At 30.6% G+C, this 25,238-nt stretch overlaps 1 protein-coding gene and 1 pseudogene across 1 annotated transcript; one reads left to right on the forward strand and one right to left on the reverse strand.

Moving 5' to 3' along the window:
* Positions 1–4,865, forward strand: part of LOC126750123 (uncharacterized) — a 41,763-nt pseudogene extending 36,898 nt beyond the window's left edge.
* Positions 4,866–6,964: 2,099 nt separating this feature from the next.
* LOC126749066 (M-phase inducer phosphatase-like) lies at positions 6,965–22,334 on the reverse strand. Its single transcript, XM_050458685.1, has 3 exons — positions 21,648–22,334; positions 18,774–18,961; positions 6,965–9,916 (listed from the first exon to the last, which is right to left on the reverse strand). The coding sequence occupies exons 1-3, from the start codon at positions 22,233–22,235 to the stop codon at positions 9,649–9,651; spliced, it is 1,044 nt and encodes a 347-aa protein (XP_050314642.1). The 5' UTR covers positions 22,236–22,334; the 3' UTR covers positions 6,965–9,648.
* Between the last annotated feature and the right edge of the window lie 2,904 nt (positions 22,335–25,238).

Here is a 25,238-nt window from a genome sequence, read left to right on the forward strand (position 1 = left end):
CATCGAACGGACCAGTTAAGGGTGAAGATTTATCAAAAATAATAAAATATGTTATAAGGACATTAAAAAAATTAACTCTAATACCAGTTGCTTTGGTATGCGTCCAAGGAACAAGCAAAAGATATGCCTTAAATATTTTAGGTGCATCAAAATTCAATCTTTGCATAGATATTGATAATTCAAAAATTTTTACGATTTTTGATGTACCTCACTTGTTAAAGTCATTACGAAATAATTTTATGAACCCCAAATTAAAATTTAAAATCAATGAAAATTTTGTTTCTTGGTTTGATATTATAAAAACTCATAATATTGATAAAAGGAGTTCTACCACCAGAACGTTAACAAAAATAACCGACGCACATATTAAACCTAGCACATTTCAAAAAATGAGAGTTAAATACGCAGCTTAAGTTTTTTCAAACTCAGTTGCTGCTGCTGTTAAATCAGCTGCTCAATTAGGCATTTTGAAAAGCGAAACTGCTTACGATACGTATATGTTTTTAAAAAACAAACTAAAATAATTATTTTGTATTAAGATATCTTTAATAAAATCTTTTTCAGTTGTTAAATATTGATTATTACAAGTAATGTATTTTTCATGGTATTTTCTAAATTGATTTTTGCTATAAGTGACGTAATACCCAATAAAATAAGTAACTTATAACAGATCTGAGGATTTTGTTTTTATCTGCTAGTCTTTATAATGTCTATAAACACTTTAAATGGTTCCTGTACTATTGTATGGAGGTGCACCGCAGACATTTTTTACTATTAATAAAATATAACATAACTACGAATCAATCAAATTAAATTCAATTTCTTGGTATCCTGTTGAAGTAACAGTGAGAAAATGTATGTCTAAATAGCCATAAACATTTCTAATCTGTTTTCTATGTCTTTATAGCAATTAAGATGCTTGAAACTAACACCATTAGTCAATCAAATGCCACTTAATGAGGCAGGATGTAACTACAGGTGAAGAAGAGCTTAGTTATCAAGAAGAGTATCAAATAGGTAGAAATGTACCGAAAAAAAGGACAACTTAATTGAAAGATTATGCTGTTGTTAAGAATGCAAATTCTGGAGGTCATGTGCAAGAAGCAGAAAATAAGTTTACATCAGATTTGGATCTAAGCAAAACAAAAGGATATAAGCTCCTAATGAAATTTTTCCTGATTTTTAGAAATATTATAAAAATTATTACTTTTATTTTTAAAGCAGGTGACCGCTGTGGTATTCAATCTGTTATACCAAAATTTCTAGATACACAGCCTACTAAAATATTGTGCCCATCGAGGAATCCTTGAATATTATTAAGGAAAGCTCAGGAAGGGCACGACCCTTGCTGAACGACTACCAGTTGATGGAGTTATGGGGCTTTTTGAAGTTTGTCTTCGTTTGTTTTTAATTCCTACTTTTAAGTCAAGGTTTATGCTCAGGACGAAGGACTCTCAATGGGAGCCCATTATCTGCAGTCTTTGTCAACATTTACATAGAGTGGTTCGAAGAGCACGCTATAAGAACAGCACATTCTAAACCCAAGATGTGCTTTCAATACGTAAATGACATATTAATCACCTGGGACAAAAGCGACGCAGAGCTAACGGAGTTTCTAAAACATCTCAACAACATTAGACTCAGCATCAAGCTAAGGATGGAGTTGGAAACTGAGTCAAATCTTTCTTTTTAGACCGAGAAATGATAACGGGCGCCTTAAGGCTTTAATCTACCGCAAACCCACGCATCCTGACCCTTGCACTTGTACTATAACTCAAATCCGGCGTCAACAATGATGGGAATCAAGACACTATATAAAAGAGCTGCCATAATTTGCAACAGTGACGACCTTAGATGGACATAGAAAATATCACCAAGGACCTTCAACAAAATAGGTGGTTTAGTGGCTACCCACTAAAGACCCCGTACATCAGGAGAACTTCAGAGAAAATCGCAAGAAGGAACTTCAACGTGAAAACTGCTTTTACGTTGAATACAACCATACGAGGTTTAGTATGGAAGACCAAATCAGAAAGCCTAGTGGACACATGGCATTTTATACAAGAACTCTATATATATAAAATACCATGTGAATGCGGGGACTCATACATTGCGGGCACTTATACTCGCGAGACAAAACGACCCTTGGAAGTTAGGAAAAAGGAGCACCAAAAGTGGACGCCAACAGGACATGTTTCTAGATCAGGAATTGCAGAACACTCTTAGTTTAAGGGCCATAACATACATTAGGCAGAAGCAAAAATTCTATGTAAGGAATTGGAAAAAAAGAAAATTTGTTGAAGCAACGTACATTGCGCAAAATCAAAGAATTAGCTAGCCCATTGTTAAAATACCCAACATCTGGAAAAGCCTACTGTCATCACTGCACGATATAATGCATTTAATCACCCATGACAAAAAGTTCCACATCATATAAGCTCGTAGAAGAGTAGTTGGTCTTAATTTACACTTGATAACGCTTGGAAAGAGACACCAACCGAAACGTCGTGTAAAATTTAAAAATGGGAGCATTGCAGGTTCGAAGATTTAGTTATTAATAATTTTTTTGCCCAACTCTAGTCACCATTTTATGCATATTAATAATGCGCAACGACACTACGAGTTATCCCGCAATACTGCCTGGTAGTTGTTAAATGTTGACACCGGTCAAGGTGATGACCTTATGCTTCCTAGAAATAGTCTAAGATGGTGTGCGGCTGCCGCTTACACTGTTGTCAAGTCTTTTAAACCGAAGTGTTCAACTGAACAAATGTTAAATTACATAAAATTAGAATCGCACCGCGATTTAATGGTGACTAAGTAATTTGATACAATTCTATGTAGCGCCTTAATATCCAGGTTGCTTTAAATAAAACTTGCATCGTCCACAAACACAGGTTTTATTGCTGATATTCAGGCTATCGATATCATTTACACACAGTAGAACCCAAATAGGTCGCAAGAATGAACCTTGACGCACCCCACATTCTCTCGGTTTGCAAGAATACGTCGTCATATCAACACTTACAAGCTGACTTCTGTCATTACGATATCTCTTAAGCCATTATAGAGGCGTTCCTCTAAACCTCTAAAGTAATGGATCTCATCTACAATGGCAAGATGTGGAAATATAAATAAAAAATTATATACTTTCAAAAATATTTATTTGACATGGTAAAAGACACAGCAAAAATACACATATTATTATATACAAAAATCTTAAGAATAAATGTAGCCTTTTATACTCTAGCATTGCACAATCAACAAAATCTTTTGGAATAATTATTATTTAAAAGTATGTAATTATTTAAAAGCTAATTTGTGTAAATGCAGCTTTTTTATTTCTTAGGTATGGCACGTACATTTTTAACATTGCACTTAAAATATTTAAAAAAAAAACTAAATAGTGAAAGAATATACTGGATGTTTCAGAACTGTGGGATCAAACTTCTAGAGGTTATTCAGTGCCACAGTAGAAAACATTTGAGTATACATTCATTCCCGGAAAAGTGTCATTACGGCCCTAAGACGCGTTAAAATTTAAAAAGACGATGAATTGCCTAAATAGGATTTAATGCATTTAATTTTTGCTTTTCACATCGTACATGATATCATCACAATAATTGTTCAAAAGGTCTTCCTCCAACTTGAATACACCGATTTAAATGTCGCAGATGATTTCGGCCGACTTAACTAAAAATTTAATACTCGTTTTGAATAATTTCAAAGTCTGCTATTATTCGTCCAATTAAGTCTTGTTCTGTTCTACTGGAGTTTCGTAGACCAAAGAATTTACATGTGCCCATGGCCTTGAATGGGCCATAGCCCCATTTAAGTTAATGCCCAATTAAATATGTTGCTGATGTTTTATTTAAAAAAATGCATGTAGGCCAGTCATCTAATACATACTAGTTCGCAAAAAATCCGGTAGTTATGAATTTTTGGTATGTTATTAGGATCAATATCAGCTGCTTAAAACCAAGTTTGCAGCTTTAAAAGACTTGTGCTCGCTGCGGGGTGTGATTCAAACCAAGCGAGCCATAGAGGACGCAAACTGCCTTATTGTGTTTACACACAGCTTTGGACATGGGAAATTCTTATGAAAAAGTAATCTTTGTTGGAGAGGATGTGGATTTGTTAGTTCTCTTAAATGAATCGAGCTTAACTGTGGACAAAGTGTTCTGCCAGAAAAGCAGCAGAGGTGAATGAGGTTGTTAACAGTTCTCCTCTACATCATTTAACCGCAAAGAGCTGTCACTATCCCTCAGATTTGAATTGTTTTTGCACGCTTTTACCGAATGCGATACGACTTTTGCTCTTTTCTGGCACGGAAAAATGAAGGTGCGAGACGTTCTTAAAAAACATCCACAGCTCGTTAATTTAGCTAGCATTTTCCTGCAATTTGATGCCACTCCTCCGAAGAGATACGTTCGGCTGGAAGAAAAGCTCCTTGTGGCTATGTATGGAGGAAGAACCGACAGCACACGACACGACCTCCGTTACGAAATCTTCATCCAACCAGCTGCCAACTCCAACCCCACCTGGGTCGTCTGCCGCCAACTGAGGAGGCTGTTGCTTAACATTCTTATTGCACATACCACCAGGTATAGTATTCTGGAAATGGTTAATCGTATTATAGATTTTTTATTTATTTATAGGTGCAGATGTGGCTGGGAAGAGATGTGGATGGTGTAGAGGAGGAGGGTGAATATGCCAAAAAACAGGCCTTAAATGCTCGGCTCTTTGCAAGTTCTCTCGGGGAAAGTCATGTCAAAACGACCCTTGAGATCAGAATCAACGAGTCAAAATCAAAGAAAAATCAAATCGAAAATCAAAGAATTAGACGACGAGGAGGATTTCGATAAAACTATACCTGATGAGATACTGCGTGTAGTCCTTTGTAACCGCGCTGGGACTACCAGACCCACCAAAACCGGGACCGTCCAAACGGTCCAAACGATTTTTTTTGATATTATAATATTTTATAATACATTATGTACTAGAATAACGTTGTGCATTCCTTCTGCTCTTCTGTACTACTTAACAAATCTTCAGGTTCTGATTTTATTTATAATATGAATTATATAGTTGACATTTTACTCGAAAGCAAAAAAATGAAGTTTTTGAAGTCCTGTATCTCGAAACATATTGGTTGTAAATAGCTGTACTTGGTCTCAAAATAAAGCAAATTTTATCGGCTTTAAAAAAGCTAAGCTTATTTTTTTACATAGCTTCCATTATTTACGACTTATAGCCTAAAAACGAAATAAAGGCCAAAAATTTCCCCACCACGCAGCGAGCACAAGTCTTTCAAAGCTGCAAACTTGGTTTTACGTAGCTGATATAAAACCTAACGACATATCAAAAAATCAGAATTACCGGATTTTTTGCGAACTTTGGCCTTTTCGCGGTTTGAAACATGCTCGTCTCGGAGAGCTGCCGATGAATAGCAATAAACTTTTTGTATCCCGGATGCTGTCGTTCGGTATCATATTCTTGATATGATACCGGTGCCGCTCTTGCATTGCAGCTTGTTGCTCCGTATGCCAGATGCATATCCGCCAATTCTTAATTGGTAAAGTTTCCCATTAGCAACAATAATTTTTTGTTAAATTCTTGCAAACTTCATAAATAAGATAGCACGACTAAGGTGATATGGAATGCAGCTACAAAAAACAATCTCTGTTATCGTTTTTAAGATAGAAACACACAAGCGCCGGTTTGTTTAAAATCATCAACTATACATTTTTAAACATTGACATTTTGAACAACTGTTGTGATGAATATCATGTACAAAAGGCAAAAATTAAATGCATTAAATCCCATTTAGGCAATTCACCGTCTTTTTAAATTTTAACGTGTCTTAGGGTCGTAGTTCCGTAGACACTTTTCCGGGCATGGTTCCCTATATTCAATATTTACTAATGTTGCACTGAATAACTCCTAGGATTCTAAAGTTCTGAAACACCTTGCATAAAATTGATTTTATTATATTATAAGAAGTACTAAGTGATATTTTTAATATAACTAATATAATTATATAACATATTTTTGATAATTGCCTAATTTTGAAAATTTTAAAACTACTAAAATAAAATATCACAATTTTTGGGAGAGCACAAATGAATTGTATTTTGTACTTTATAATAGGTAAACTAGGGCGTTTTATGTTAGCTTTATTTTAGAAGTTTTTATTTATATGTAGAGCATACATAATATAACTTTTAAAATCGGTTTTTATAGACCCTAATTTTGTTAACACTGGGACTTTTTACGTAAACTATATAAAAAAATGCCAATGAATATTAAAAAAAACCCATCTAACATATTTCTAGATGAAGACATTGGAAAAACCACTGTATACCATATGATTCTTTCTAAGACAACAAAAATGTGAATGTATTCTGGAAAATTTAACACAATATACTAAATAGAATAGGGCAGTAGTTAATTACTTGTTTAATAAAGCAGATATATGAGTTTTGTTTTGCACTATTTATATTCACTGAAGAACATCTATAAAATATTTACTAGTTTTGCCTACATAAGCATTTTTTAAATCATGTAGACTTTTAAACATTCAAAAAGTAATCAAACATCAGGTATTTCTTGAAAGTGAATATGTTGCTTTTGTTCCTTTTCTTTCGAATATTTAGGTATATGCAAATGTTTTAAAATTATTGGTAACAGCCAGATTCTTAGTTCTTGAAATAAATCACGGATTTATATTGAAAAGAGGCATAATAACTACCAAGAGATAAATAAATGTTAATAAACATATTTTATTGAAATGTACTTTATTGAAATATTTAAACTGTAACTAGTATGCCTAGTAGTAAGTTTTGTTTATAATATCTAACGAATTTTTTTCTAAAAATGTTCTAGTAAAATGTGGCATGTTTACTAATTCATTTTCTCACTTTATATTAAGTATAATAATTTATTTAAAAACATATTGTTAGTAAGTAAGCAAAACATTGATTGAACAGCACAAAAATACTTATCTTTTAGTAAATAGTAGGGGCGTAATAATACTAGTTTTTATGTTGTATTATTAGTTTGCTTGAGAAGAAACCAGTACATAATTAAAAATTAATACTCTAGCTCACTAAACTTCCTAAATTAAAATAATAGTGGACAAATAAAAATATTTTATATTAAATTAAAACTTAACTATGAAAAGAAAAGAATGTGCAAGGTCGTATGAAATTTGGCAATTAAGAATGAACTAATGATGACGAAAATGCCATATGGAAATCAAGAATACCAAGGTATTCTTTATTTCCTGTGGATGGTATACTTTTCTGATCTACGTTGAAGTTTTTTTATTTTTCATTTATCGAGGAAATTATATTAACATTATACATATAATTTGTCATTCCAAATGTATAAAAACATTTTTTATTAATTCCTTGACAGTATTTTAATATCACTATGAAAATACGAACTTTTTCCCACATATAACCTTGCATAACTAGCATTAAAAAATAGTACTAATCTATCGATTAACAAAAGATTATCTGCTTTAAATAATAATCATAAGAGACTTTTATAAGGTGCCAGCTATGATAGACGAAATTTTTGAAAGAATTATCAAGCATGGACTAGAAAAAAATGTATTTTCTTTAGAACTATATTATTATGAAACTTTTTGACTAAAACAGTCATAATTTGGGAATTGCTATTAGTAATACAACATAATTATAAACAATTTTTTACGCAAAAGTTGAAAGCTAAGAGAAATAGAAGATTCTCCAATTCATGAAATGAACTAAAAGTTGTTTAAAAGTGATTTGTTTTATCCAGAACATACCTTGACGGAACACTAGTGAGATCTTCCATGATTTTTTAGATCTTAATTTAGAAAATATAATCTTACTTTTTATTTCCGATATAATAAAGTATAGAAAAAAAATTTTTTTTGGCCCATTTTTTTAGACCAGAGAGCCGAGTGTTTTTCAATATTCCATTTTTATACGGAAATGTGTGCGGAAACGAGTACGTTTTCGCATACCCATAGAAAAAAATTTAATATTATTTACTCGAAAAATGATTAAAAAAGTGAGTTATCGTGATTATATTTTGGACATGATGTGTTTATTTCATCAACTTGACTTATTATGTCTTAGTCACTTACACGAAATAATTAATGCCATTATGAAAACTAGAACCGTTTTAACAAAATAGAAAAAAAATGTAAATACACTACTACTTAAAAAAATGTTCAAACAACAAATTTGTTGCCACAAATCGATACTCAGACGTATGAAATTTAAGTTAAGTATTGGGTTAAAGTGCTAAAGTAACTCAAGTGTAAAATTATAGGGGTATTTTATAGAGGAACTATTGGTGACAATTAAAATTAATTTTTGGTACATAAGTAAAATACATTTTAAATGTTTCGGGTTTGTGTCTATTTATTTTATATATTTTTTATAGAAATATAAAAAAAGTAGGATTTCGGTACAACTTTTGTCTTTTTTAAATCTTTTAGAATCTTTTTTGGATTATCGTCTTTTCCATAATTAATTTATTAGTCAGTTTATACTATAAATTAATTAGCATGTCACTTTCACTTAGCACACACAGTTTCGTCGACCAAAGTTGAAATATATGATTTAGATGTTAGAAAAAGATAATCTAGAGAATGTGTTTATTATACATTTGTATTTTGAATTTGAAAGTCCATTATGTGACTTTTTAAGATCTCACAACACTGAATAAATGTCCAAAGTGCTAAACGTAGATTGCAGTAGACAATGCTTTCAACACTGGAGATAGTCAAAAGAAAGAGTAAAAGGAAAAAATATACACGGCCCTTAAGTCCATTAATGGATTATAGCTAAAAAACTGGCTGTGGAAGCTTAATGGATTATATATTTTTTCTTACATTAAGCTATAAATGACATTTAAAATTATAAATAAAAGAGTTACATAATAAGATTTTAAAATTGCAGATATCTCGTTACTTCCACATTATTTTATTATTATTATTCTAGATTTATTCTAGATTTTTAATAAGCTTTTCATTCCTAAATAAAGAATAACTTTTTTTTTTAATTCAAGACATAAAATGAAAGAGAGAGAGAGAGATTTAAAAACATAGTCACAGAAGACAACAATATTCTATATTTGATTAAAAAAAAAATACAGCCTAATACCAGTAAAAAAAACTGATTCATTTTTGCATTAAATGGAGTTAAGGCTGTAGTTTTACAGTAACATTTAAAAAGGAAAATACCCTATTCTGATACTAAAGTTCTTAAAATAATAATAATAAGAATTTAATACACATTTTTGGTCAAACAATTATTATACCATTACTATATATACAGGGTGGTTTAAATTGGACTGGAATAACTATTAAAAATATATAGAGTATTAGTTAATAAGAGATTAAATTTTGTAACACTTTAAAAAAATCCTCTATATCCTTCTAATAGTACATTCGTTTTGGCCCACTCCTTAAAAAAACAATTTTATATTACAAACAGTCAAACCTTTTCTGGCATTTTTTTAGCATAGAACTTAATTATAGGAACTTATAAATGCAAATATCAAAATAAAAATCAAAATAGTCAACATAAAATATACAAAACAGTTCTGGTCAGAAAATTTTAAAAATACACAAAGACATACACAATCGGATTAGAAAAACTCATTTGATAAAAATTTCCTTACCGCTGTTGATCTGGGATGGTTTTTACTGGCTTTTAGGAGAACTTCTGACTTACTTTTTTTCTTAAAAAATCTCATTTCATCCGAGTGTCCCGGATGTAGCATTTGTTTATACCCATCAGGCTCGCAGAAAGTACTATAAGTCTGATAGAATTTTTTGTATCCTCCCTCTAGGACATAGATTTCTGGATAGTTGAGTGCTGGGTAGTTTTGGGCATTTTTTATGCGGTCTTCCCGTCTGCGGATAAGTAAAAGAACTCTTAATTATATAATTAACTTTTATCCAATAGACTATGAAGGCTACATGACCATGTGAGCCAGTTAAGAGAAATTGATCTGAAGATGATATAAATAGTAGGGGTAATAAAAGTGATTTTAGTGGTGATAACACTATAGCAGACAGACATTATTATCGAACTGAGCGAAATAATGTAATTTTAGTTTGCTGTAGTTTTAAGTAGGCATTTGTAATAATCTAAAAAAAATATTAACATTTTTAATAAGCAATTGGGTTTTCTAGGTGTGCTTAAATAAGAAAATCGTATTAGTTCTATAGATTTTTTTGTAGTTTTATTTATATTTATTAGCAGAACATCGAAAAATTTCTCATTGCGGCTGATAGTCTTTTTGAGTTTAAAGTTATGGAGTACACATTTTTTTGGCAGATCTTTTAAGAAAACTTATCCAATGTACATTTTGATAAAACTGTCCAAAATGTAACAAAATGAAACTGGAGATTCTTAAGAAACGCCAGACAAACACACCTTGTGGTGGGGATGAAGTTGATATAGAAAATAGAGGTAGAGAAAAAAAGCTCTTTAAAAAAATTAATGTGAAAAAATATATTTTTATATAAAAACAAAAACATTTAACTTAGGTGAAGCTAGGTTTAGGTGAAGATAAGTATTTTTAAGTCATATTAATAATCAAACATATGCTAAATAATATTTTTCTTCAGTGTTTCTTGTGAAAGAGGTTCTAAGACGAGTTGATATAAAAGAGTTTGTTTTATTTTAAGAAGAACTCAACTAGATAGAAAAAAATCATATTTTGATTATTTTGAAATATAAATCTGATTTGTAGATTTAACTAAAAGTCGTTTTTCTCGAAAATCACTGTATATTATGTGGCTTATATATATTGTTGCCCCAAATGCTTCATATAATCTAGACCATATAGGTCTGAATATAACATAACAATTATGAATATAAAAAGATCATTACTTTTAAAATTTATAGAAAAAAGGGTAGGTCTACCTACCTTTAAGGGATTTATTCTTGCAAAAAATTTCATTTTTTTTTGTGAATCAGTTAGAATAACTTTCGTACGAAACATTTAATATTTAGCTCATTTACCCACTTGTATCACCATACTGTACTGAAATCGACAAATACGTATGTAAGACTATTGTTATTAAAATTAATATTTTGTAGCTTTAAGTTTTAATATAACTTTTTCATACCTTTTATGATTTCGCAATTGTTAACGCAAAAAATAAAAGGTCAATGAAATCTGATAAACTAGTTTAATTTTTCTTTACTTTTTCCTCCTTTGAAAACAAAGTTTGTATCATAAAACTGAAAAGTTTGAAATTGGGGTAAAATTGCAGGAAGAAATCTACTTGTTTGTTAATTAGAGGTTAACCAAAGTTACTTGGCCTCTGATTTACATATAAAAAAGTAAAAGGTCCCCTCTACTAGGAAGAGACAGGAAATAAGATTGTAGTGCAATAGATTGTGGTTCTCATAGTGCATTTACATACAGTGTGGTGAGTTTAACTGGAATAAATTCAGTTAAAACTAATCAAATTTTATCTCGCAAAATTCCTGAGACCCGTCGATTTTTGTTTATTTTTTTTACATTTCAAGATAGTTTTTGTATTTTTTCACCTACAGGGGGGGTCCAAATTAACCCAAACTTTTTTTTTTCAAATGGAAAGCCACTTTTTTTAAACTCTCATTGAAAAGAGCCCTTTTTCCTGATTAAATTGCCCTATTTACTTTTGTGATTATCTAAAGGAGAAATACGAAAAAAAAATAAAAACTATTAAATTATTACAGGTCGCGAAATATTTTGTGTTGGTAAATTTTTGGCGTGTTTGTTTATTTTATTGGTATCGAGACATTGTTGTAGTGTCACTAAAAAAGTGAATTTCAACCAGTTGTTAAATAAGTTAACTTATATTGAAAAAATGCCTTATTTATCCAAATCCCACAAGATGATCACATGAAATCTTAATGATGATTGGTTATGGGGACAGAAGTCGTACTCAGCTAGAGGTTGTCCACTTATTCAGGCAGAAATATCCAGATTTGCCACCTATTAATCAAGGTACGGTTAGTAAAATCGAAAGCAGATTTCGAGAAGTTGGGCACTCGTGAGGGATGTTTCAAGACAAAGGTCTTCTAAAATCGATGAAAACACCCAATTAAATGTATTGTTAGCGATGGAAGAAAATCCGGTAATTGCAGCTAGAAGAGTAGCTCGCGAAAACTCTATTCATCATAAATCTGTGCTAAAAATTTAAAAAAGTGCAAACAAACGACCTTATAAAATGCAACCCGTTCAAGAGTTATTGGAAGACGATCCAGATCGCAGAGTTCAGTTCTGTGAATTAATGATGAAAATCGCATATCTTCGGAGTGGATCCTTTTTTCTGATGAGGCTACATTCACCCTTAATTACCATGTTATTAAGCAGAACTGTCGCTACTGGTCTGACGAGAACCCACACTGGGTAAGGGAAACTAATACACAATATCCCCAGAAAACTAATGTTTGGGCTGGCATAATTGGCAGGCAAGTTATAGGGCCCATATTCTTCAATGATACTTTAACTGGAGAAAGATATCTAGAATTTCTTGAACATGAACTAGTTCCAGTCTTACGTGCCTTATATCCGAGTCAGTTCGATCCAGATTTGTATGATGAAAGAATCTGGATGCAACAAGTAATGTACGCCAGTATTTAGATGACAATTTTCCAAACAGATGGATTGGTAGAAGGGGTGCAATCGAGTGCCCGGCACGTTCTCCCGATCTCACCCCACTTGATTTTTTTCTGTGGGGACATTTGAAATGTCAAATTTATATGAGCAAACCAGGAAACCTAGACGAACTCAAACAAGGTATTAGGCAAGAAATCCGACAAATATCTCCAGAAGTGTTAGAAAATGTCAGAAACGAATTTTATTATCGTCTTGGGCTTTGCCAACAAGTAAATGGTGCTCATTTTGAGCATCTTATACATTAAACGCAACTTTTAATAATTTAATGGTTTTTATTTTTTTTTCGTATTTCCTTTAGATAATCACAAAAGTAAATAGGGCAATTTAATCAAGAAAAAGGGCTCTTTTCAATGATAGTTTTAAAAAAGTGGCTTTCCATTTGAAAAAAAAGTTGGGGTTAATTTGGACCCCCCCCCCCCCTGTAGGTGAAAAAATACAAAAACTATCTTGAAATGTGAAAAAAAAATAAACAAAAATCGACGGGTCTCAGGACTTTTGCGAGATAAATTTTGATTAGTTTTAACTGAATTTATTCCAGTTAAAGTCACCACACTGTAGTTTTTGTAATGGCTATACCATCTATCTAAATATCTTCATCTATAAATGTGAAAATCTGTTTATTCCGTTATAACTTATGAAATGCAGAATGGAATAGCACGAAATTTGGAGTACTAACTTCTTTTATCCCCGGGAATGCAATGGACATAGTTCTATTTGCAAATACATTGCTAACTTTGCAATAACAAATCACCATAGTTGACGCGATCCAATACCCAAAGTCGGTAAGCTTGTAATCATGCATCATTCAGCTTGCATCGATTTTTATCGATGGGCTAACGCGAGCAGAACCGCGGGTTAAGGCTAGTCTCATTATATCATTGATTAAATATTTGGGAAGATACGCAATTCTGTGTTTTGAAATGTACCCGGTCGACATCGATTGCCGGTCAGTTTCGTTCACCGGCCGAGGCGGAAAATCTAGGAACGATTCATTTAAGCTGCTTGGACTTGGCTTCTTTGAGTAAGGTTTTCAACGACGCTGGAATCTCCGGCTACGCGGTCGTGTTGGTTATTTTTTTAAGACAGAGATGATGCTGCCAGCTATGTTTTTATTTTTTTTTTAACATACAACACAGTGGTGTCATTTAGGTGGTCAAGTTATGTATGTACTCAAGGGTGAAGGCATGCTAAAATTTCTTACAAGTTAAATTTTATAAACCAATAATTAATTACAAAAAGCTATTTTTCACAAAATTACCAACAAAATTTAATACAAGTTATAATTCCAACAACAAACATGATGTTTTTCAAAAGGATCAAGTTCTTAAATAAAAAGCCTGTTGCACTTAATTTACTAAAAACTAATATACAAAAATATGTGGGACAAATTTTAAGATATAAGTAGGTTTCACGTAAATATAAAGAACCATTAAAATAGTTTATAAGACTTAATATCTATGGTAATATGATTCAATATCTGAAAAACTGTGCAACGTAGGATCTGTAAAATATAGCTTTTTCGGATGAAAAATATTGAAAAATAAATACCTTTAACTGAAATTAAAATAAAATTAAAAACAAAAAAGTTAATGGGGTTTTGAGTGAGGATGTTAATAGGACTCGATAAAATATGGGAAATAGGCAACATTTTAAGTTGCGATACAGTCAAATCTTTAATTGGCAGTTGTTACAACTACACTTAAAACTATAGAAAGTTAGTAAGAACAAAAAAAAAACAAAAATTTTGTTTAAAGACCCCGCATCACGGTTATACAGGACGTCCAAAATAAGGATAAACAGTATGAATCTCGGAAACAGTAGAAGATACGAAGTGGTATAATTAGAGGAAAGTTGCACAATATAGTTTCCTTTTATAATAAACTATTATAAATTCCAAATACTTTTCGCTCGGAAGAATAAAAACATTTGTTTCTTGGCTTATTGTTGATACTAGTTTGCCCACAATAACACCTACAATTTAACTCATGTTAAAAATAATTCTGCGTAAAATAAGTGTTTTAATTATAACTAAAGAAACCTAGACTAAGGTAAGAGATGTAATGTATAAAAAATTAATTTTATATTGTTTTTTTTTATAATTTTTTTTTTTTAACGGATTATACCTGAATGTAATTTTAACTGTGTCGTGGTTTTTGTTTTTTGTTGTTTAATTTTTGTACACGTAAGGAACATTTATTTTAATAGTGTTTTTTATGTACTTGAAATGATTGAAGTCATTTGAAATTCAATCCATTTCAGTGTCCTGAGGATGACTTAATATAAGTCGAAACGTCGACATTTAGGTAAACAGGTTTCTGTTTTATTTCTGACCCCACCCAACAACCCACCGCAATATAAAATTATTTATTATCAATGAATCAATCAAACAATCAATTTATTAATGCCAATATGCAAAATAGTACTCACACAAGTCAAGAATTACAAAGTTAAAGTTAAAAGTTAAAAAATAGGATGACTGTTTATAAAAATTGATAATAAAATTTTTCCTAAAACACTACATAAAACTCATTAAAACCAAAACACAGTGATTGATATACATACTATGAATAATACACAATCACAATGTGTCTTAAATAAAATGCAATATATAGGTAGGTACTCAATATCACAGATAGAATGTGAAAAAACTCTGAATGTGATAAACTCTTCAGTTGAACAGAAGGCATTAGAGACTAGAATTTGTTTTATTTTATTCTTCAAACGTTCCAAATCTAAATCCATATAGTCGGTAGGAAGTTTATTATATAACTTAACAGCTAGAAATCCGGGACCACTCTGACACCTTGTTAAGTGTTGGTAAATTGGAACTAGCCTATTTATGTTTCTAGTACCATAGTTGTGTATATCACCATGTACTTTATACCGATCCCTATTACTTAAAGGTATGTCATAATTTAAAAGGGACATTCCTGGAGCGATTTTAAGTCAAAAAGTTCATATAAACATGGGTCCTAAAATGATTAGTTTTTAAGATACAGGGTGTTAAATTTTTATTTTTTGTTCGTTTTTAATAAATTTTTCAAATACGGTTTAAAATATTGAACTGAATTTTGGCACAGAATATTATGGCATAAAAACACATTTTTTAGTAGATGTTCACCTACTTTTTTTTAGCAACCAGTGACGTAGCTATATTTTAGTAAGTAATTTTTAATACAATTTTACAAAAAAAATACTACGCCATTGACTTACGAAAAAAAATATGATTTTATCTTAATTATCAGTCAATTATAAACAAAAAATTCCTCCATGACTTTTGCTGTGAATCTTACCGTTTGGGTGTAATCGTTAATTAAAAAAACGTCTTTTATGCATAAAATGCATCTTTAAAAATTATGGAAATAAATCAAGTTAGCTTTGCTCGTTGCCAGGAACTGTTTTTTTGTTGTTGTAAACATTATGACACTCACATTAATGATTATTTTTGATTGTGTTAAGTTTGATTTTATTTTCAGTTTTTATTAGGTACATTTCTCAAATATTTATTTTCAAGCTATTTTTTACAAACTGGTGAACAAAAAGCAACAACAATTAAATACAATACATACATACATAATTTACAACAAATGTTGGAAATGACCACCTCTTGCCTCTATGCAGGCTTCTGCTCTTCTTCTCATAGAATCACGAACTCTTTCGAAAATTCCAGGCGTGTTTCGTATAGTTTCACATCCGTCAATAATTCTATTTCTTAGTTCTTCTAATGTCACAATTGATGTCTGATAAACCAATGTTTTTAGGTGTCCCCACAAAAAAAATCTAGGCTATTTAAGTCAGGTGATCTAGGTGGCCAAAACTGTGGTCCTCCACGGCCTATCCATTTATTTCGGTAGACTCTATTTAAATGCTCACGAGCCAATATGCTAAAGTGGGCTGGTGCACCAGCATAAACCAAAGTTGTTGCCGTAACTGAAGAGGAACATCTTTGAGAAGCAAAGGCAAATCATTTTGTATAAGGCAAAGCATTGCGTCCTGGTAAAAAAGATGGTCCAATTAAATGATCGGATACGATACCGATCCAAACGTTTATTGAAAATTGTTCCTGAAAATGTGTCTCTGTAATCGCATGAGGGGTTTCTTGAGCCCAGTAATGATTGTTATGGAAATTGATTATTGCATTTCTGGAAAAATTTGCTTCGTCCGTAAACAAGATGTTCGCACCAAATTGAGGATTTTGTGTTACTTTTTGGAGATACCATCTACAAAATTGCGTACGCGGTTCATAATCTCTAAGAAGCAATGCCTGAACCCTTTGTATGTGAAAGAAAGAAGAAATAAGAAAAACCAACTATTATAGTGGAAAGTATGTAGATATGCCTCTCATCGATGTGGTAGCAAAGGCACTTTTATTTCTTTTTCTAGTTCTGTACTGACCTCCACAAAGTATTTGTTACCAATGTTTGCCATCACCAGAGGATCGTTAAAAGGTTGGTCTTGTTCATCCTTAATAACCAATGTATTACGTTTTGCCCATGCCTCCACCGGGTATATTATTTATGATTTTATATACTTTTTTCATATCATTCTTGTTACTGTTTATTTTGTTTTTGAAAAAATGTTTTGTATAATGTAATTGTTATATTAATTAGTTTATTTAAATGATTTCTATAAGCTTTGTAAGTGTTATTTTGAGTGTTGTGTTGCGATATATTGACCATATTTGGATAGTGATCTGTGACTCAAGTATGTAATATGTAAGAATTTATATACCTATATATAATATATTATATATATTAGAATTTTTATTACCACTTGTTTTGTTGTTGTGCTGGTGTTGATAAAAAAATAGTCTAAACAGGAGTCTGAGTCATGTCTTAGTTCATAGTGTTAGTTTAATATAAAAAACCATAATCTAAATATAAAATTAATAATAAATTAATTTTAGATTTCCTTAAAAAAGTAAAATAAAGAAAAACAGAAAATGGCTCTCATAGAAAAATGAGAAACAATTTTTATAAGATCTCGGTTTAGTTCTTGTAGATAAAATAAATCATTTTTGATGAGGTTTATAATTAGATTTTTTTAAAGATTTTCTAATAAGATTTTAAGTTTCCCATTTTCTGTTATTATAAATAGAATAATAAGAAATCAATAGAAAAAATCAAGAAATAAATAGAGAATAAGAATCTTAATTAATAACTGTAAATATTTATCAATTTGCCATGGGCATAGATTTAGTATATTAATTTTTGTTTTATCTAATTATATTTTATAAATTGCATTATAAATATTATGAATTCATTTAATGATTTTATTATTTTGACATAAATTTAAAAAATGGTCTGATGATCTTATTAGAGAAAATAAATTTTTTGACTTATATTGCTTGTAGATGCAATTTTGGAATAACAATAAGTTACATTTTTATTAGCTTCAATATCTGAAATAAAAACTTTACTGTCATCCAATTGTGAAAAGTTTTGGACATATCATTCTTATTACAGAAAATAAATTCTTTAGATCTTGATTAAGGTGCCTAGTTAAAACATATTCACAATGAAATAAGTTTGTCAAATATTAAGTATAACAATGATTGAATTAAAGATTTAAATAAATTGTTAAATGCAGTGAATATCTTTTTTCAACTATTTTTAAATACTTCAGTTGACTTACAAAAAATAACATATAATACTACACAACTTCTAAACAATAACAAATAATACTACAATAATTTGTGTGTGTGTTAAATAACTCTAGTCTGATGATGGCAAGGACACTTACTGAAATGCATCGCTCCTGAAATTAGAGGATTAGCATTTTATTTGTGGAGAAAAGACTTCCCCTACTAACTTTTCAAAACTATGTTTTAGTTTTGTTATTGTTTTTGGTTGCTGCAGAAACAAAAACACTGATAGGTGAATTTTTTGCAATTAGGCAACATGCCCAAATTTGAAATTGATTTGCATGCTCCATATTCTCCTAATAGGCCATTTATAAAAATTTTCCTGTATAGTTTTTAAATCTGCAAAATCTGTATATTATATAAGGTTAGTTACTCTATATAAGGAGCATGAATGTTTAAAATGCCAGACATCTATATGTAGTTAAATGTGTTAATTTAACCTTACCTTAAACTCCTAATCATTTTAGGTCCCCTCTCCTTGGAAAACTCACAATGGAATATTAAAATATGTCTCTCATTTTTAGGTTTTAATGGCTTGTTTAAAAGTTCTAAACAATTTTCTTTGGTATATATATTTACTGCTCCTTTTATATGGCCACCATGAAATTCATATGGATATCTACTATCAATGACCTAAAAATATTTTATAATATAAAGTTATGATTTGAAACAAATTTAGACATGGGATAATTAATAAACTCTCTTTTAAAATTGTGAAGTGGTAACATGTTTTCAATTTGTATCATATGTATCTCCAGTCATTGAACCCCAGAAGCAAATACCATTCTCCAAGACCATAAAGTGGCCAAAATAAAATAAACTGACTTCATATAAATAATGTTGTGTAAAGTGACTACAGCACAATATTTGTTTATATACCTAAAATAATTGATGTATGACTGACAAACTGATTTAATAGATATATAACATACTGAAAATTATATTAGAGGGATAGAGTTGGACTAAAGATTTACTTATAATAGGAATAATACAGAAGACATAGGATTCAGCCCTCAGAAACACTTCCTTAAGATCTTTGACTAAAATGACATAGTCCACAACGATTATATTCAATCTGCAGTTAACATGAAGCATTTTGTATGTTAATAGTACTCCAGTATGTTTTTCCTGTATTCTTTTATAATAATTGGAAACTTGCATTCTAGTATGGTATTCTTATTAACATTAATTATTTCTTAACCATTAACCTTTATTACAACCACAATACCCATGAGAATACCTTAATTTATACAGATGACAATAATATTTTGCCATTCCCTTGAGCTGGCTGCTACATTCAATTTAGGTTGAACTTTTTAAACATTCTGACATAATGTATTGAACCTTCTAGAACATTCATCATCAGGGTAGATTAATAATATAGAATTACTCTCATAGACCAAGATAAATTTCAACAAAGGTAGATCAATTCATTAAAGTTGGGAACAAACTTGTACTAGTGTCAGTTATTGTCTAATACCACAATTTGGACTTTAGACATACACTTGCAACTTGCATCTGTATAATGTCAAAATTCTTAGCTCTATCACTTGTTCAAGTACTTTGTTGAAAGTGGGATTCTCACACTGCAAGTTTTTAAACATTATAAGCAAAAAATTCTTGCTTTCCAAACTCTGCAGTAAATAAAAATATTAATTTCTCTATATAAGCAGAAAATTTTAAATTAAATTCTGAGGCTCTAAAAAATATCTAGTTACTAAACCTTACTACATTCTTAATAGATTCGATTATAATTTAATAGATTCATTAATAATGATAGTTTAACACACATTCTTTTTTCCTCGTTCTATTTCTCAGATAGTAATTTAGTTATCAATAAGAATCCAATTATAATGGGACAATATTTATGAGTTTTTCAAAGTTTTACAAAAACAGCTGCAAATATTTTTTTTGACATTTTTGTGACATTGTAAGTATATGAGGAGTGGCACTTTATTATATTTTAAAGCTACCATATTCATCCAATATTTTAAAGGTGATATGATATTGGAATATTTGGAGACCTCTCTGGCCATACTATTGTAGCCTCTCTATACATTTTTCTGCACTTCCCCAAAATTACAAAACATCAACTTCCACATTGAAATTCACTTTTGTTTTTTCTTTTTAAACACAATTTAGCTGTCAATAACAGCTGTTAGAATGGTTTGAAATAATTTAATTATTTTTAAATTTAATTAAAACATTTTTGATCATAAGTCTGTAATCAGCAGATATTTAAAAAAAAATTGCAAACAGATTTCACATTTGACATTCAATTTGTAAAATAAAAAACATCCATTTAAAATTAGAAAGTTCTCTTGAGGGAGAAAGGGACAATTGTCAAAAAGATCATGAAATGTGATTCCCCATATACATGTGTCACAAAAATGTAAAAAACTCATACTGTATATGTAAAGTTCATTCTCTGATCTTTTAAAAGATAGACTTAGGGACAACTGCAGGTGTCTTTAAAGCATCAGGAAGGAGAGTGAACATATATTAAAGAGAGGAACTTAATCTAACCAGGTGAATACTTATTTTGCCTCTGCTGGGTAATTAACTTTGGATTTTAGGAAATAAATATAAGTGTGATTTTAGAATTATTGGCCCTTGAGAGTGCAAAAGTCATAAAAATGACGATATCAAATTTCTTTGGCTGTGATTGTGATATTGCAGAACTGTTTAATTTCTGTTATTTTAGTGAGGATTTTGATTTAACAGAATACATGAAGCTTTATGGTATTTGTAGATTTATATTGAGAAATCCTTTTTAATTATTGTTGTCCTATTATCAGAAATAAGGAATTTATAAGCTTGGTAAGTGTGATTCTATTCAAGACAATAGAAACCTGAAGGCTTAAATATGGCATCAGATATGTATTTATCTATTCCAACTTTATAGCACTGATGACAGGCTTTTCTATTTGAATTTTACCAGTAAGATATCCAGTTTGGACTTAAATCTAAGTCAATATGATGTCATTTGATGTCAAATATGTTTTTCTGCCCTATGGGCAAAATAACTCTTTTTATCATGTCAGTTATTCTCTCTTCAACTGAGTAAGAATTCTCCATTTAAGCATTATTTAAAGAGAGAAAATAGCAAGCTTTCAATGCATGTATTTATATAAATTTATTTTTTGTTACATTGGTTTTAATATTTACTATAGAAAATAAAAATGTTAAAATCACAAAACATGGCAGAACACCTAATTTGCTTTTTTAAAATCTAATAATATAAATATATGTATAATTTTTTAATATTGACAAATCATTAAAATATAAGTAAATACAGTAAATATTAGAAATAACTTACCATAAATGATGTCAGTATATCAACATACTTCCCCTGTAAGATATCTTTCATTGTATCAATTGAGATGCTTTTTAGATCAGGGTGGCAACCAGAGATAACAGGCAAAGCATAATTTTTTGAAAAATCTCCTATTAAGTTTTTACCTTCACTGTTGTCTACAGCAAGCTTTACCTTATCTTTTAGTTCCAAAGAGGCAACATTGTCCTCCTCATCATCAGAATGCTCTTGCAAAATTTTATCATTGAAATCAAGAGGCAATTCACTAAACGTTTCAGCTGTATTAAGAATCCTCAGTCTTTTTAAACTTCCCCTGATAGCAAATGAAGGGCTATTTGATGGGCTTAGAAATAGTCTCTTTTTATTACTGGAGCCTTTTTTATTTGGCGTAGAATCGGGCACTGTAGGCGAAAAAATCATGGTTGCCTCATGGTCCTCCAATAAACTCAAAGGAGAACCTTCAAATTTTACTAAATGTTCCACTGGATCCTCGGAAAACCCAGAATCTTTTGTGTCTGGATCGAAAAGAGATATTTCGGTAGTATTTTCACTTAATTTTGGGGAAAATCCCGAAGGATTTATGGAAGACATTCTTACTACAATCACTAATCCAACCAAAATACCACTGTGATACGGGCCGAACAAACCAAAGCAGCTGTTTTCGCGCGGTTTTTATTTTGACACAAGACAAAATATATTTTGACAAATGGAAGCTGCTTGTAAACAGTCGAGAAATTAACTCATATTATTGACTGGTGGACTTTGCTACTACTACCAAACGTAACAAGATGCCATATATTCATCAATCAAAGGAACTTTAGGAAGTTAAATCAAAATTATACGAGGCATTTCATTCGATTACTTACTAAGTGTAAAAAGTACAATAAATTTATCCGATAGGTACCTACTTACAAATACTGTTGGCATGCTTTACTAGATTTAAAGATTACTGGCGAAATAAAAGAAAGCGAGGGGAAATGCCCAAAATAGACCGATAGTCGAATGAAGCGCCTCATATAATTTCGATCGAACTTCCTGAAATTCGTTTGATCGTTAACTCAAATTTCGGTGCTTCATTTTTCTTGATTACTTACTATAGGTATAGTTATTCAAAGTCTTATTTTGTTTTGTTAATTCTAAGGTAAATACTCTTGAAAAGAGACATGAGGTTCATGTATATTTAATGTGGTTTGCGGTTTTTTAATTTTCAAAATTAAAAAGCATTCACAACTAAAAGAAAAGTAATAATATTTCCGTAACAATTTGCTTGTCATTATAGAATAAACATTTGTGCTATTAATAATAATAATAATAATAATAATAATAATCTTTATTTAGCATAAATAGCTACATACAAAAACAACAAATTTCCCAAAAAATTAATAAAAATAAAAATACATATATCAATAATAATGTTCATAGAGCTAATTCAACAACATATTTAGTCAGCAAGAGTACATATATAAATAAGCAATAAATATCAACTGCTGGGTATCCCGATCCTCGACACTTGCAACGCCCCGGTTTTACCAGGAACAGCAGCATCCCGGTTAATCCAAGGAATACCGCAATATTCCGGTCCGTCTAAACATTGCCATGTCGGCGACCTAAGCACCCCGACACCAAAACTGGTTCAGATTTTTTTTAAAATTACCACATACATAAACCTAAAGCGCTCTTACTAACTTTACAATAATATTATTAATTAATTAATTATTAATATACCCTTATAAATTAATCAATATACGCTTATTGTGTAAAAAATATAAATACATATGCACTTGAGGTTACTATTACATGTGGATCTAAACAAAACAATTGATGTAATCAAAATTTGCAGTGCTCGCAAATAACCATAAAATGTTACGCCAATAAGTGAATCTCGGTCATGAGGTTAATTACCTATGGGCTGGTGAAATAGATCGAATACAGGGTGTCCTGGTTTTTTTTTTAAAGAGACTATGTCAAATCCCGGTTAATCCATGAATACTTTTTCAGTATCCCGGTTGTTCCATGGATAGCAAACACAGCTCTTCTGCCACCCACAAACACCTCATCATTGTCTTCACTACAATATTTATCTGCACATATATTTACTATAATAATTCAAGCCACATAGTAAAATTAAACTTAAAATAAGTGTTAAACTAAAATCGTGATCCTAAACAACATACTATAAAAAATAAACAAAATGAAAATAAAAAAACAATTAGGCAAAGGTAACAAAATCCTAGGATAATATATGTGCCCTAACCAGCCTTTTAAAATTATTTGCAGAATCACAGTCTCTTATGCTTGTTGGTAATCTATTAAAATCTTGGAAGCCTCTCTGTAGGACAGAATTTAATATCTGGTTACAGTTACACCTATCGATTAGTATGAAATTGTTACAGTTTCGAGTTTGATAATGATGAACATCTCTAAAAAACTTCACCTTCTTACAAATATATGATGGTAACATATTATTTTTAACTTTATACAAAAAAAACATAGATGCTAAACATAATTTTTTGTTTAACAGACAACATATTCAGGACGTTATGCATTATTACGATTGGTGTATATCTATTGCATTTCAAAATAGTTCTCATTGCTCTGTTCTGTACAAGCTGCAACTGTTCAATTTTAAAGTTTGGTAAATTGTATAAAATTGTTGAGCAAAATTCAAGATGCGGAGCTGCAATGCTATTATACAGTAATAGTTTTGTAGCCATTGATAATTGTTTTCCTACTCTAGCAATGAAACCAATTTTTTTTTGGAAATTTTCTAGTTATATAATCAGCGTGTGCATAAAAATTTAAGTTACAATCAAATATTACTCCCAAGTATTTAATTTGACTCTCATATTCTATCTTTTCATTATTTACCAGAATGTTAATATCTTTCACATTAATGTGCATTAATTTCCTCTTTTTCCTAAATAAACAAAATTTCGATTTTGATGTATTTAAACAAAGACTATTACTGCAAAGCCATTTAAATAAATTAGATAAATCATTATTAAGGATTATTTGCCATTCATTTAGATCCCTCCCGATTAAATAAATCATAGTGTCATCAGCAAAAAGCTCTATTTTACAACCACTGATTGACGATATCATTAATATATAACAGAAATAACAGGGGACCTAAAACAGTTCCCTGAGGTACTCCATATTTGTTTATTAGTAATTCTGACACACTGTTTTTAAACTTGACTTTTTGGACCTGTTTTGTAAGTAAGATTTAAACCACAATAAAACTTTATGTTTAATACCCATCTTTTCCATTTTTTTTACAGATTAGCGCTATTTACAGTCTCGAATGCTCTCTTAAAATTGAGAAACACAGCCAGAACAAAGTTGCCCTTATCCAGTTCTTTCAAGAAGGTATCGCATATATTAATTACAGCAGATTCACATGAGTGACGCTCACGAACACCTGATTGATTTATCACGAAAATATCGTTAGAATCACAGTATTCTTGTAGTTGTTCTTTCACAGCAATTTCTAACACTTTCTCATAAGCCTCCACAGTATTTATTGGTCTAAACTCATTGTGGAAAATAGTATTTAATACTTTTGGTACAGGGATTATTGTTGACACTTTCCAA

This window comes from Anthonomus grandis, chromosome 2, assembly GCF_022605725.1.
Source record: "Anthonomus grandis grandis chromosome 2, icAntGran1.3, whole genome shotgun sequence".
Taxonomy (NCBI): domain Eukaryota; kingdom Metazoa; phylum Arthropoda; class Insecta; order Coleoptera; family Curculionidae; genus Anthonomus; species Anthonomus grandis.

Coding starts and splice junctions, on each gene's coding strand:
- LOC126749066 (XM_050458685.1), bottom strand. CDS start 22,235: ATGTCTTCCATAAATCCTTCGGGATTTTCCCCAAAATTAAGTGAAAAT. Junction 18,962..21,647: donor ATATACTGACATCATTTATG/GTAAGTTATTTC, acceptor AAATATTTTTAG/GTCATTGATAGTAGATATCC. Junction 9,917..18,773: donor AAAATGATTAGGAGTTTAAG/GTAAGGTTAAAT, acceptor ACTTATCCGCAG/ACGGGAAGACCGCATAAAAA.